This window comes from Prorops nasuta, unplaced genomic scaffold (genome assembly GCF_024137725.1).
Source record: "Prorops nasuta isolate Cenicafe-Biocafe unplaced genomic scaffold, Cenicafe_Pnas_1.2 PNAS00002, whole genome shotgun sequence".
Classification (NCBI taxonomy): domain Eukaryota; kingdom Metazoa; phylum Arthropoda; class Insecta; order Hymenoptera; family Bethylidae; genus Prorops; species Prorops nasuta.
The window spans coordinates 4,064,765-4,079,305 of NW_027116799.1; the positions used below are offsets into that span (position 1 = coordinate 4,064,765).

Sequence of the window (14,541 nt, forward strand, 5' to 3'; positions counted from 1 at the left end):
CGCAGTAAAAATGGAACGATTAAAATTCCACAAATAACGAGCCCTTCAGAATTTGTAATCTCGATTTTTTCCAGTTTCCGAAGGCCGATTGCAGCTTTCTACCTTTGTCCTTTTGTACATGGAATGTGATTTAGACTACGTCGCCTATAATTCTATTTTTAAACGATCAAGCTGGTTGGAACTTAATGAAACCTTTATGTCCCAGTATATTCTCATTTTACGACAAACATCCGCTTTAAAAGATCATTTGCACAGACACACAAGCTTTATTTACAATATCGACCAAACTATATAAACTCCATCATTGGAAATATTTTAAATGTCCCAGATTCTCACAGCTCCAAATGAGATTATTTTTCATGCCACAGTTTGATTTTAGGAAAGGAACGAGAAAAGTCTCTACTATGGAAAGGGATTTGATTTTGAGTATGATATTGAAGATTCAGCGTGGAAAGAAATAAAACACTTTTATGATGGAGATAGGCGTTGCGCGATTGGTTTCCAGGAAGGTTTTTCGATTGGAATCGGCCATTTTCGTCGGACGTCTTTTACGGATAAAACTGCGAGGCGAGTGTTTACGTTGTGGAATAGGGGGTGGGAGTGGGAGGGTGCAGGGTGCTGAAAACCGAGAGCAAACAGGGACATAAAGTCAGCTTGGTTCCAGCGGTGCTTCAACCGGAGAGGTTTACGGGGGTGGTTTTGCGGGGAACATCGTTTCGTAAGAGGGGAAGGTGAAAGGGGTCTAGGGATGCGTTAGTGCGTGAGGTTGTACAAGCAGAGAAACAATGTGGGCGAAATGCGTCGTTGAAAATCAAACCGGAATTCAATGCTGCAACGAATTCGGCGAACCGTGACACTATATTCACGCTTCAATAGTTTAATTAACTAAATAAACGTCGATTCTTTTCATTTCCACCAAATAATTCCGTACACTCGGTCTAATTATTTCCATACTTCGACCCCCCCCCCCCTCCCCGGCTTCATAAATCAACGTATATTTCATGCAAATTTTAATTTGCCAACTTTCTTAATGAGCATTCCTACAGCTGTTTTCTTCAACATTATTTACTTTGCGAGTATGTACGATTTTTCGTAATCATTTCCTTTCTTATCCCCCCCTAGTCTAACTCCAATTATTTTATACCACTCGCTAACTTTTCATTCTACCTATTTTTAAAAAAAATTCCGATCAACGGCGATTCCTGTCACGCGATCCAATCATTTTCCAAGCTCGTTTTAATTATATATACATACGAAATTGTTATCTTCCGCCTATATTTCCAGTCAGTTTGAATGGCTCCACAATTTTTTTCCCACTGAATTTCTTAATTAACAAAACAAGAATTATCGAGACTTTTAATCTGATCGCACGATACTCTCTATATTAATTACCAATACTGAATTTACAAACTTTTTTCTTGTGTGTTCCGAGAATGGAGTAATACGTTTAGATCGCACGATGTACATTATCATAATAAATATCTTCTTAATCTACCAGAAATTAAGGATCTATATTGTTTATCGATAATTTCTTCTCCTAAAGTAAAAATATCGTATTATTTATTCGTTCGTTATACGAAGAATTTACGAATTTGGCCAAACATTTCAACACTTTCTTAAACACCATCAACAAGCCTTGAATAATCATGACATTTTTTCACGTTTGATATGTTTACAATTGAAAGCTGCATAAAATTTACAATCGAGCAAACCATTTTTGGCCTCGATAACGAAAAAAATGTGAATCTAATGATAAATTCTTCATGCGCGGACACTTTTGATATGTATGATATACCCACGAACCCATGAACATTACACGCTCATCTCTATCTTCCATTAATTCCCACGGATGCTTAAATGATACAGTTGTAAAAATATATCCAACAAAATATCCATTGACCGGATTCTAATTTTAATCAATAAAGTTTGTATTTTTATTTCTTATTTTTTCATTGTTTCAAGCTCTTACAGGTTACTAACGAGGGGCTGTTTTTTTGTTTATTAAGGATAGATTTTTTTGACTGTACCATTCTAGAGATATGATGTTATTTTTCCGGTTACCTATCGTGGGATGAGGTGAAAAGGGAGATTTCGAGGTGTTTTTGGCTCATACGTAGAGGCACTAATACTAGAGGTCTGAGATTTACATGAGACTTTCGAAGGGACGCACGAGTAACTAACTAATGATATGTGAGGGCTTATCGCTAATGAGAGGAATGCGTTCAACGCTAAGAAGCCTGATGGCCACGTGCTCTCTCACGTGCATGTTTATTATATTCTTAGGTACGTCGGTGCGACTATACACTGGCTATACCAGCAAGTTCTCGGGATATCGTATAATGCCACCTTCCAACTCACCTACCAATTCCCCCCCCCCTCCCCCTCCTTCAAAACGAACTCCCAATCAATCTTTATCCATCCCACAAAATGACCTCAATTCCTTTATAACCAACCCTGAAAAATCACCAATCCACTTAACGAAAATTTAGCATACCGATCCATCCCCATTATTCACGATTTTCCATGAAATACTATTTCGTTAAGACGATCTCGCAGCAACTCGATCGGCAAGCTTTAATAATTCATCATTTTTTATCGTCAAGTTTATTCGTAGAGCAAGAATTCCGAAGAATAATTTAAATCAGAATTGGTGTTATAAATGGGCAATGTTCTAACCTTATGTTTCAATATCGTTATGAGATTTATTGATCATTTAAATTGTTTTTATGGGACGACGTACTACTTTACCGACCGACGGTAACTTTTAACGTAGTCCGTTTAAGCAGCTTTTTCATTGCGTTAGTTTTTACAAGGTGAGTTGGTAACTGCGATAATCACGATTGTTTATCGTACGGGGGTCGTTTAATTTTGTTAGGCGAGTTAGGAAACGTAGCATTTTTACAACGTAATCACAAGCGGAAGTTGCTTTTTCGAATGTCGCGTTTCCTGCGACAGGGTCGAAAAAGTTCCGCGGTTTTAATCCCTTGCTAATAACTCTGTAGAAAATAATTTCGTTCTCAAGCATCTTATAATGAAAATACCGAATTCTCTCATCCCTTGCAATTGATCCGCAAGCTAATCACGACGATCGTTACGCTAAAACTCTAAGATTATCTCAATACACTTAATTCTTTCCTATGTATATGTATAGGTGATATGTACCAAATGGAAGATTTGTGTTCCGACGTGCTTTGCATGCCGCGAGACAAATGAAAATTAATCGAAAACAGTCAAAATCCTTCCATCCTAGAAAACTATCAGAAAAATTGATATTGATATTAATCCCATCAAATTAACCTTTTCAAGGACGTGTAATGAGAAAATGTCAGCAAGGTTATTTCAAATTTTCTGTGTTAGCTCTACTAGCTTCGTGTTTTTATAGTTAAGAATTTCTGTACTGTATAATTTTCATTAAGACGATCCTTGAAGAAGTTAAAAATAACTAACTGTCCACTCGTAAGCTCACTAATGCATAAAGTTTATCTCGCTGTATTGATCGGTACGAGTTCATCCCGTTCGCGAAAATAAATCTCCATCGAATCAATTCTAATTTTGCGTTACCTAATTATTTACTTCTTGTTAAAATAATCACGCGGGAATTTTGTAATTTTAATCATTGAAAATAAGGTTGTCGAAAGTTTTTCAATCGATAGAAAATTAATGTTTTAATATTTCATTGAATACTGTCGTGCACCTTGCCAAAAAACCGAGTGTTAACGCAACGTGAAATTAAACCTCCCTTAAACGTTTGAAACTAAAAGTTGTCACGTCGACCTAACAACACGGAGCGAACTACTCGTACCTCGCCCGTTCAATCACACTAAATGTGTGACGTCACGTGTAATTGGGTAGAGATTATATTTTCTGCCTCTTCTTCATCCCCTTAAATTTCTGTGATTACTCAGCTTCTCCCTCGCTTTGATCAACCCTTAACTTAAAAATTTACAAGATTTTCTTTTCTTGCAATATATTCTAATATTACATTTCCCATCATTTATCCTTCGAATTGCTCAATATATTTTTTTCTCTTACTTTCTATATACTATATATATATATATATATATATGTATATATATTTTTACTCTTTATATTTAAAAATCAAAATTTAGACTCTTCTCGAGAATTTAAATTTATCCAATCATCTACATTCAGTTTGAGTTGGAAACCATCTCTACGCGTTTTTTTACTATTTAGAAATTTTAATTTGCCCGGCAGGACGGATATTGCAGAGATTGTTCCGTCGTCGAAGAACACCATGAAGCAATTATGTCGTTTCAGAATGTGTATCGCATGGCCATTGCTCTTTATTGACTCCGTGCTTGCGTTGAAAAAATAACCCGAAGGAGTCTTTATTCCTACGTATTCGAATATCGTTCGGAAAGAGATCGATTTTAGTGGAGAAGCTGAGAAATTCGAGTGGGAGGGGGAAGAAAAATGGACACTGTATCTCCTGATTGGTCAAGTTCGATGAAGATTCGTCAAGTATTCTACGTTTCGCAGCTCCATACTCCGTTTTTGAGACGACGGTGTCTCAGATTTTCGCGAATCTCGGTATAACGTCAGCTTCGAGCTAGATTTCGTTAGCAACCACTGTTATTGAACAGCCATTAACCACTTTGTCGATTGAGAACCGGAATGCTTTGACATTCGTAGACCACAGATAGTTCGAGCTTAAAGCAAAAGCTGCTTTCCTTCAAATTTACATCAAGCTCCAATTCTGTAATATCCATTTCTGAATTATTTATCCGAACCTCCCACAACTACGAGAGCCATTGTTCGATCGATTATTACTACTCTATTTTAATATTGTGATAATTTATGAATAGATGCAAAATTAAAATATAATTGATAACGAAGCGTTACGATAGAAATTTGTCAAAATGCAATTTGATATTGATAAAAAAATAATTAATGACCATGGTCGGGTAGGAATCGTAAACGAATTTTGGAAAGGAATTCAGAAATAGAAATCACTATGAATCACTTGCAGAAAAATACCAGGTAATGCAACTATTTCGATGGGATTTGTTCGACAAACCAGTCTTGTCCTGTCTGCAGAAATTTTACGCTGGCAGATAGTGGTGTTTACTGGCAGAACCCTTTTAATTATAATTAAAAGGACTTAACCGTAGATCGATGGGACTAATAAGGTTTGCATGTATCTTCTAGAACTACGAAGAGGGTTTCTTCACGTGTTTTCAGAGCTGGATGTTGATTGAACAGGCTAAATCAGGCTTTTACTAAAATTAGCTTCATCTTCACTCACTGTACAAGGACTTTGTTCAAGGATCGAAAAAATTGCATTTTTCTCTTAAACTCCCGGGCCTGGACTCCAATTAGTCTATATATATATATTTATATATACGCACCGTGCTACACGAGTCTGGTTGCGGAATATTATTTGTTTCGTTTGTACAAGCTTTACAGAGGGGATCTCAACAAATCCGATCATACGTTTCTACCTACGGAGATCTGACGACGGTACAAATATAATTGCGTCTGTGCAAAATTCCAGTATTAATTATTTACAATTCCAAGGAATCTAATTGTACAATGATAAATTCTGGCTTCCACAATTGTACAAACACAATTACATTCGCTGGTTTCCTTATAGTCAACTGTACAATTATGACTGAACGGATTCTATATTGTACAAATGCGATTGGGTTGATATCGTCGTCTAAAATACAACTGTACAAGCTGTACAATACAAGTATAGGTGTACTGGCACACATGCGAAAATCAGTTTGTACAAACTAGGCTGTACGAGTCTTACTTGTTGAACGGATCTTATTGTACAATACTGACTTTGCTAAACTTACTGTAAAACTCTTACTGTACAAGATTTTTTGTACAACACTTATCATACAATTTTGATTGTACTGATCTCGTTGTACAAGTATGATTGTACGAATTTAATCTGCAGAAACTAGCCTGACTGTACAAATCTGATTGTACGCGATTGGCTTTACGCGTCTTGCTGTGACAAGATTGCAGGCCACAGAGATCTGGCTTGCTACAAGATTGACTACACAAGTCTGATGGCTACAGAAATCTGTACAAATTTTAGTAGCACGTATGCCACACACTGCAGCGGCCACGCAGTTTTCTCGTCCCCCATCGTTAACGACAGGGTCACTTTACATTATCCTGCCGATCGCTAGTACCGAAAGTAACAGAAGAGCGACCAGAATGGACCAGCAATGCAGCTGAGCTGCTCCGGCAGAAACGCTGGATGCTATAGCACTGTTGCAAGCTTCCGGCTGGGGATCTGTAACAAAAATATTAAATCTTTAAACACTTGTACGAGAAGTTTCGTTGTAACGTTCCAAACATTGTTTTTCCTTTTGTTAAATATTAATCCATCCAACTTGCAACTTCTTTGAATATTGTTATTTAAAAAATTTGCAAAAAAGATTGTTTTATTTTGACAACCGGTATTTTTCTACTTGCCGTTTGCCAGCGTGTCTCCTCGCACGGAAATTATGTTATTCGAAGGCTGACGAGAAATCAGATTGCAAAGGAGAATCGCGAATGTCGATAAATAGGATGAGCCTGATTTCCGCATACCTGGTACTGCTTTCAGGCGTGGCAGGAACTCGTTCCAGAAAGTGCAGGCTGTCGTTCGGGGTCCCTGGGCAAGGCCGCTCCGTTCCGCGTCCAGAATGAAATACTGCGGCTGATCTCTCGAATACGGTGGCCATTCCGATTTCAATGCCGGCCTCCTGCAAATCAGCAAAAAAAACCTTCCTAAATTAATTCCATTCTCTGCAAGATACACGTGAAATTTATTAGAATATTCATCAACCCCGCGCAGGATTTATCAAAAGCAATTTGTTTGAATAAAAAATTCAAAAATTAACAACAAATAAAACATATACGATTCGATTTTTTCCCGCGCTGCTTCCTATGAATAATCACTCGTTACTGTTTATTCGCCGATATTGATTCGCGCTTTTGGAAACATGGTTATTTATTTAGGTATCGACCATCCCAAATTTGTAAACAACGAAAATTTCACAAACGAGTGTTATTAAAAGCACGATTTACAATCGATTTTCTTCTTTTCAGCTTTTCTAGCTCCCTTTACAAGATCAAGCATTGCAAAGTTTTTAAAACTTGCATAGCTGCACGCAACACTGGCTCTTGAATTTAATCGGATAATTAAGAGCTGACTAATTAACGGTCCGCGGTGCAATTAACGCGAGGTGGGCTTTGTGGAATTGGAAGATCCCGTAGGCGGTGTCCCCAAGCAGATCTCACGGAATGAAAAAGTGGAAAAAGAAAGACAGGCAACGACGTCTACGCGCTGCTGTATTCCTCCAGGGATAAGTAGAAATGGTCGGTCAGGGAGCAGCCAGCGTAATATTCCGTGGGCGGGAAATGAAAGTGTTGAGTTTCCACGGTCAAAATATAAGAAAACCCCGCTCCGTTGCTCTCTTAAGCATATTTTACGCTTGAAATGCAGACAGCAATTCCGCAAGTCAATAAAATGTTGCGGGTCTGTGTATTGATTAAAAAAAAAAAGAGAGAGAAAAAAATAGGAGGCGGGTGAAATTTTTTCTAAGGTAAAGGAAGGAATGTTGACGCCGTTGTGCTTTTGACGAAGGTAATATTTGATGAATGGAAAACAAATAGGGTAAAAAAAGTAGGAAGTAAGGTGAAAAATTAAAAAGCATGATCTTCTTTTCTCGGGGGGCAGTGAATGCTGGCAACGAGACTTTTAATCCCTCAAGTAGCAAGTCCCTGATAAAACTTTGTGCAGCTGGAGGATCTTTGTACGAGGCTCTGTGCAGCTCCATTTAATTTCAAAAGTAAACACAGCCGCCCAGCAAACGTAACTGTATATGCGAAGGTTCTGCTTCCTTTCACAAAGGACAATTCCCAGGCTTTTGCCACGCTATCATTAACCTCTTTTAAAAACCGAATGCACCGATGTATGTCTTTTCACTACCTTCTCGAGTAACCTTAATCACAAAAAATCTCTGTGTGACCTTTCACACCGAGAAATTAACTATCTCTCTTAAAAAGATCTTATTATATTTATATGCTTCTGAAAGGAGCTGAATTCTCACCTACTGACTTACGGAATCTAATTTTTCGGATCATAAATGCTTTAGAAATATCCTCAGGGAGCGGTGCACCAATTTCCAAAGAATTTAAGGATCTCTGGGTGACTCGAGGGACGAATTACTGAATTAAAGAGCGTAAACTATTTTCAAGACTTACATTGAAACTTATATGGTCTGTGACTAAGTCGTCACTCTATAATATCAATCAATTACCTTTCTAAACGTAATTAATTGTGGTCCCTATTTTAGGCCATTTGTATAACCCTATAAAATTTCCATTTCAGACCACTAACACAGACAAAGGTAACCAGAATAAATTTTCTTATCCCGTTAGAATTGAAAAGTGGGCCATAATTTGACCTTTTTCCTCTCATACCCTTAATAATTCATCCTTCCTTATTAATCCTGAAAAATCTTCTATGAAATAACTGTAGAAGAACTTTTGGTTATTTTATATTTTATTAATACAAAACTGTCTTAAAGATTTAAAACAAGCAGTAGTTGTCGTTCAGTCTTGACATTTGAATAGGTAGAGAAAAGATTTGAGCTTGTAAAAAAAATACAGTTGAAATATAGTTGATAGGGTGAGCTTGAAAATTTAATCATGAGTGAACTTAGAATCGTGTTATTAAGGTCCTTCGAGTGCTCACTGAATGACCCTAAAGTTTGAAATTTAGAATACGTGAGATACTGCGTACGAAATACTATCTAAAACAATAAGTAGTAACATTAAGCCCAAATCTCTCACAATTCTAACTTAATTTACAATTAAACTAATAATTCACCACAACTCTCTTGAGACACATGGTATATTATTTAATAATATATTAAAAAAGCGAATCAAATTAAAGATTTTATTTAACTGTGTCTATATTTTCTGAATTTAGACAGTTTCTTTTAATAATTCTTTTCTTCAATATAATTCACTTACTCATAAATTCAACGAAATAATTGACAAGTATTCATAATAGAATAATTCGTGAGAAACTTATCTATGAGGGTATCGATTTGCCACGTGTTCCATGTCGTGGAAGTGAGCCACCATTTTACGATCGAGTAACTTCGAAGGGCTGATCCGGGTTAGTGCGCCCTTTGGCATTGCAATATCGCAACGAGCGTGTAAAAAGCGGAACTACGCGCGTCACCCCGTGAATTGTACCCTGCAACCAGATGTTCGGGTGGGGGTGGTATCAAGAGTGGAATGAGGAAAGTGTAGCGTGACGGTATAACATTATTGTCATCATTAATTACGCGAAAACGTTTGCTCCACTACCCTTTTTCCGCTGTCAAATACTCTGTGCTAGCTTATTTATCTCAACCCCTTTCCACCCCTTTCAAAACTTCACCCTAAATTTACCAAAATTTATCGTCAAACACGCTTTATTTATTCAACGTGTTACGCATTACAGAATTAATTGTTTCCAATTTAAAACAAAACCTCTCTTATCACTTACCCCGTTCGTGCAAACTCTGCAAAGTACATGATTATTCTGAAGGACAGATCTCGTTCCTTATCAGTGTAAGTCAAGGACATGTTCAGTGGGTGCCCGAAAACATATTCCACTTCGTCTCCATGCATCACTCCCATCCACTCTCCCCACAGATTGGTACTCGTTCTCTGTAAAGAAAATACATCACGTTGTAATTAAAATGAATTCAAGTAGTTTTAATTCTATGCTACAAGATTATTTATAATTATAGTATCTAAAAATGGATATTTTCTAAATTTATTCCGTCGAATTAAAAAGGAGAAAAATTCTGAGGGTTGAGTATTCGTGACGAAGGGAACAATAAGTAGTTTGAGAAGAAAATTGAATGGAATTGGAGGATATACGAGTTTACTTTGATAGGCGAAGGCCTGTGCGACCTTTGATTTCCTTTCTTTGAATGGAACTTGGGTCAGAGCTATAACCATAACCATAACCAGCGACGCCCGCTAGCAAGAAAACTCATAGAACCAAACGAGAGGACCGTCTGACGTCTACTTGGTCTACTGGCAGCGTTCACCAGAGTCCTTCGCTATTTGAATAATTCTCTCAAAACCCAACAGCACCTCCGTCCAAACCCCTAGGCAACCATACCTACCAATGATTACTGCATATTCAATTTGCCTTCATCATTTAGTGTAATAACACTTGTAATAATTAAAATTATTCCAAATACTCTAATATTTATTATCATAAAAATTACACAAGTAATGACGGTTAACTTTACTACAAATTTTATCTATTTTTTTTAATAACAATGGACCTGGCAAGCAAAATTATAGTCCCTATAGAATTTCTGCACATTAGACAAACTCTTAACGATGTAACTGCATAACTTTACTGGACTCTCAATAAACTAACTATATACGTAACTCTACCGTTCCCTTATACTTTGTTGCAAAACAGCGCGTTAAAAATTAAATTATCGTATTTTTTGATATTAACATTTTAATTTTTTTTACAACTGATATTTCCTAGGCTTTTATTCCATAATCCAAGCTTACATGCACGTTTTATATTTACGTCATAAACTTTATTTGTTTACGGTATTCTCGGCACAAAATAAAAATACGAGAGTTTAAAGAATCGTAATACTTTAACGGGGGCTTACGGCTTCAAGAAAAATCTGTCGACGGGAGCTGTAAATTGCATATTGTAGAATTGTAATCGAGTATGTATAGAAGTGTAAATTATTTAAATGAGGTCAATCAAGACTCGTGGATGGTTTTGCGTTAAGGTGCATTCGATTCTTGATTGGTCGCTTGTCAGTTTTGTATATGAGCAAACTGTGTGCAAATTTACATCCCTTAGCCTCATATAATTTCAAGCTGCATCAAAGTTCAGGTTGAATCCTACCAAAACGTAGGAAATCAAGCAAAGGAAATTATTAAAGGATTTAACAAAATATTTCCTGCGATTCATAAAAATCACGTGTCATTTTTTACACTAGAAAATATATTTCTCGTATTCGACCTATGACGTAGTTGGATAATTGGTTGGAATTGTTAAAACGTATTTGAGTAGAGTTTAAAGTGATCTGTGTAACGAGTTTAACGAGGGTGCGTTAATAATTTCATGGTGGAGTCTGCGAGTAAACTTTTGATGGATGAAATGCAAAGCTTGTGTAAAATTAAGAAGTGGGGAGCTTCGTTAACGAGGATAGGCTAAGGATTTCACAATGTATTATCTCGGGCGATGAGCGTATATCCAGGGAGAATTTGGAATAGTCGATGAATTCTGTAAGAGCATTAACGACGTGGTTTTGCGTTTGGTCGAATTCGCAAACTACCACCGAAAGGGATCGCGGAATATATGCTATATACTATATATATATATATATATATAAATGTGTGTATAGTAAACCATTGCTTTTCACGTACGGTGATGCTCGACGAATTAATTTTCCGGCCTAAACGCTTGATTAAGGTACGCAGCAATCACTGTCTTGCACCCGGCATTAATTTCCTTTATCCGCCTCTTCACCTCCAGGGAAATGAAACTAATTATACCGCCTGAAGTGTTATTTCAAAATTGAAGATTAACCCTGTAGAACCAGCTGGATAAATCAACTCGTCTTTCATCATTCGACCTGCTATTATTTCATCATTGAAAACTTTGTTTAACCTAGCATAGTTTAAATCGAAACCATATATTAATAATAATAATAATAACGACACCAAAGATTTTGCGTGATACCACTTTTATTTTCCTAGCACCCCCATTGATCTGTATTCTGTGTGACACTTGAAACAAAATAATATGTATAATAATTTACGGAGGAACCATGGCAAAAATTGAGAGCTTTATTTTCTTTGATAAATGATATGTAACATAAGTGAATTTATTGTAACGTATCAAGGTAACCCCTGAAAGTATAACAAAGTGTAAGGGGAAGAGTAGAATGTGGTACATTTTTCCTGTCGATATTCGACAGGAAGCTGTACTCGATTCTCTCAATGCATACACTCTCCTTTTACAAATGGTGTGTTATAATCTACTCCATAAATCCAAGGTACAATGGGAGTGTATTGTGAGCTCTACCAGCTTTATACTATTCCTCTTCATACTTACCAATACAGTAACACTGAGGTGAGAATGTATTATAGCGTATACATGTACAATTTGAGCTATGTGTTGATAAATTTGGTCATTTTTGACGGAAGTTTTTGTATACATATATAGATGTACATTCTTACTTTGCTATTATTTTGTTGGTATGCATGAATTCCACATACAGAATGATTTAATGATACTAGGTGAAAGTTTATGAGATCACAAAGGTAGTCAAAGGAAAGAATTGATATCAATAAACCTTTAGTGCAAAACAAATGCTGTTCTTTATGCAGCATTAATATGAATCCTTAAAATGTAGTTTAGTTTCACTGAAACAGCATGTATGCTCAAGATAAAAACTTTGTTCGATTATCAATAATCAAATCTGATTTTTCTTCAATAGTCAAAAAGATGTTTAAGCTACTACTTCCTAATTGCTTAAAACAATTTATTATTTAAAAATTTTTAATAATTCCTCTCGACATTCTCGAAGTTATCTAAAAGTTCTTTCATAAATTTCTTTAATTTACATTAATGAGTATGATTTTAAAAATGTATTATATTCTTTGAATTCTTCTCTGTTGATTATCCATTAAAAATTTGTAATTCAATTATCGCAGTATTTATAAAGACTGCTCGAATCAACGTTTGTGCAAGCTAAACTTCCGCATTATGCTTGATATGTTATCGTTTCCTCGTGTAGAATATATATTTTACGCCCCTTGAAACAGGAACCCTAGGCGGCTTAAGCAGATCCCAAAGGTTTTGATGTCACCTCTGAGGTAAACCTCAAACACGTCACACAAGTTTCCACACAAACTAGGCAAAAACTTTCCTTTTAGTGAACAACAATTAATGAAAATTCAGATGTAAGGCATGAAACTCGTACATTAATTAACTGATATACTGTCAAAAAAAAAACATGAGTTATTTTACAAACTTTGCTCCAGTTTTATCGTTTCGTAACGCAATGGAAGAAGAAGAAGCATCAGGATTCATCGCTGACATAAATTTTACCTCTCGTTTTAATGACGTCTTTTGCTCCCTGTTAGCTTTGCATTTTTAACGTGCGCACCAATTAAGCAGAAAAGTTTTTTTTTAGTTTCGCTTTTATCCATTTACATTGAAATGTTTATTCATACGTTATCAAGAAACCTACGAGCCACCCTTTAAAAACGAAGGTTTATTTTAGCAACTTTGGCCATATGCATATGTATGCCTCTTTTAGAGTTCAAAGGGAGCAGCACAAGGACCCTTTTGTCAAATGTTTATTCATAACGTTATCAAGAAACATGTGATTTATACTTGCAAGGAATCCTTTCTTAATTTTCGGGACCCATCTTTTCTTACTTTTCCCTATAGAGCTTCGAGCACTTGGCAATTATGGTGAAGATCCTTCAGCGCCACGTGGCAAAGTTAGGAGTATTTCTTCAAGATGTTTTAGCTCCTTGTGCGCGGTAAATCGTCTACTGTTCACGTGTCCCAGGCCACCCCTTGAAACCACCGGTCACGGCTGGTTTTATGTACGTTTTACGAGCATGGAAACCGAAAATATTGACCATCCGTGGCCGATTTCCAATAAGAAAATGATACACTCGAGGTTCCTCCTACCCAATTTCGTAGGACCAATTGTCATACGCAATATAATTTATACAAAGGAAAACTTTGTTAAATTTTTGTTACAATACGACAGCAATATACATTTGTTAAAAATATTATAAAATTTCTTCCATTTGTATTTTTTTTTCATTCGAATTCTATAGAAATCTAATGTATGTGCATTGGTAATAATAAGTATAATAATGATAATGATTTAAATTCCTATGATAATAGGATATATCCTTGTTATTTTACCATCTGGGAACAATTTTGACGTTGACGTAATAATTCCAACGTTCAATTGGGCACAATAAATGTGCCAATTTATTCAATCGTATAAGCGCAGTGGGCTTACTCCAGATACTCATACGAGGGGGAGTAGACAAATAACCATAATTACATTTATATTATTCTAAATAATCGTTTCTCACTGACAAATCATCCTTAATGTATGTTGGTTGGTAATAAAATTAACTTGTAGAACTAGTTGTGGGATACACGGGGGACTGTAGGAGAGAAAAACTAGATTTGGAATGGGAAAACTTGTGTATATATATATGGGTAAAATTAGTTCTGATAATTTTATAAGAGCTGATAATTTATTCTTTTGTAATTTTGCACTTTAAAATTAGTAGTGCAGTTGTGACTTAACGGACACGACCATTATCAATTTATTAAGGATAAGTTTATCCCAAGCCAGAAGCACTTCAACTAAGATTTCGATCTCTATCTTGTGCTTTTATAGAAAATTTTCTCATTGCTAGTGATTTGCCACATTATACTTGCTTCCGGCACGTAAACGTTAAGCTGTTGCCTTCAAAGTATGCAAT

The 14,541-nt window shown here is 36.1% G+C and overlaps 1 protein-coding gene across 1 annotated transcript in view; it reads right to left on the bottom strand.

The window, feature by feature from the left end:
* Window positions 1–1,273: 1,273 nt before the first annotated feature.
* The window catches only part of LOC136781712 (acetylcholinesterase-like), a 99,266-nt gene continuing 85,998 nt past the window's right edge, over window positions 1,274–14,541 (bottom strand). The window contains exons 4-6 of the mRNA XM_066740689.1: window positions 9,527–9,690; window positions 6,571–6,725; window positions 1,274–6,271 (exon numbers count right to left, since the gene is read on the bottom strand). Of these exons, the coding sequence (XP_066596786.1) occupies window positions 6,141–6,271; window positions 6,571–6,725; window positions 9,527–9,690 (450 nt within the window). The 3' untranslated portion in view covers window positions 1,274–6,140. The remainder of the gene's footprint in view (window positions 6,272–6,570; window positions 6,726–9,526; window positions 9,691–14,541) is intronic.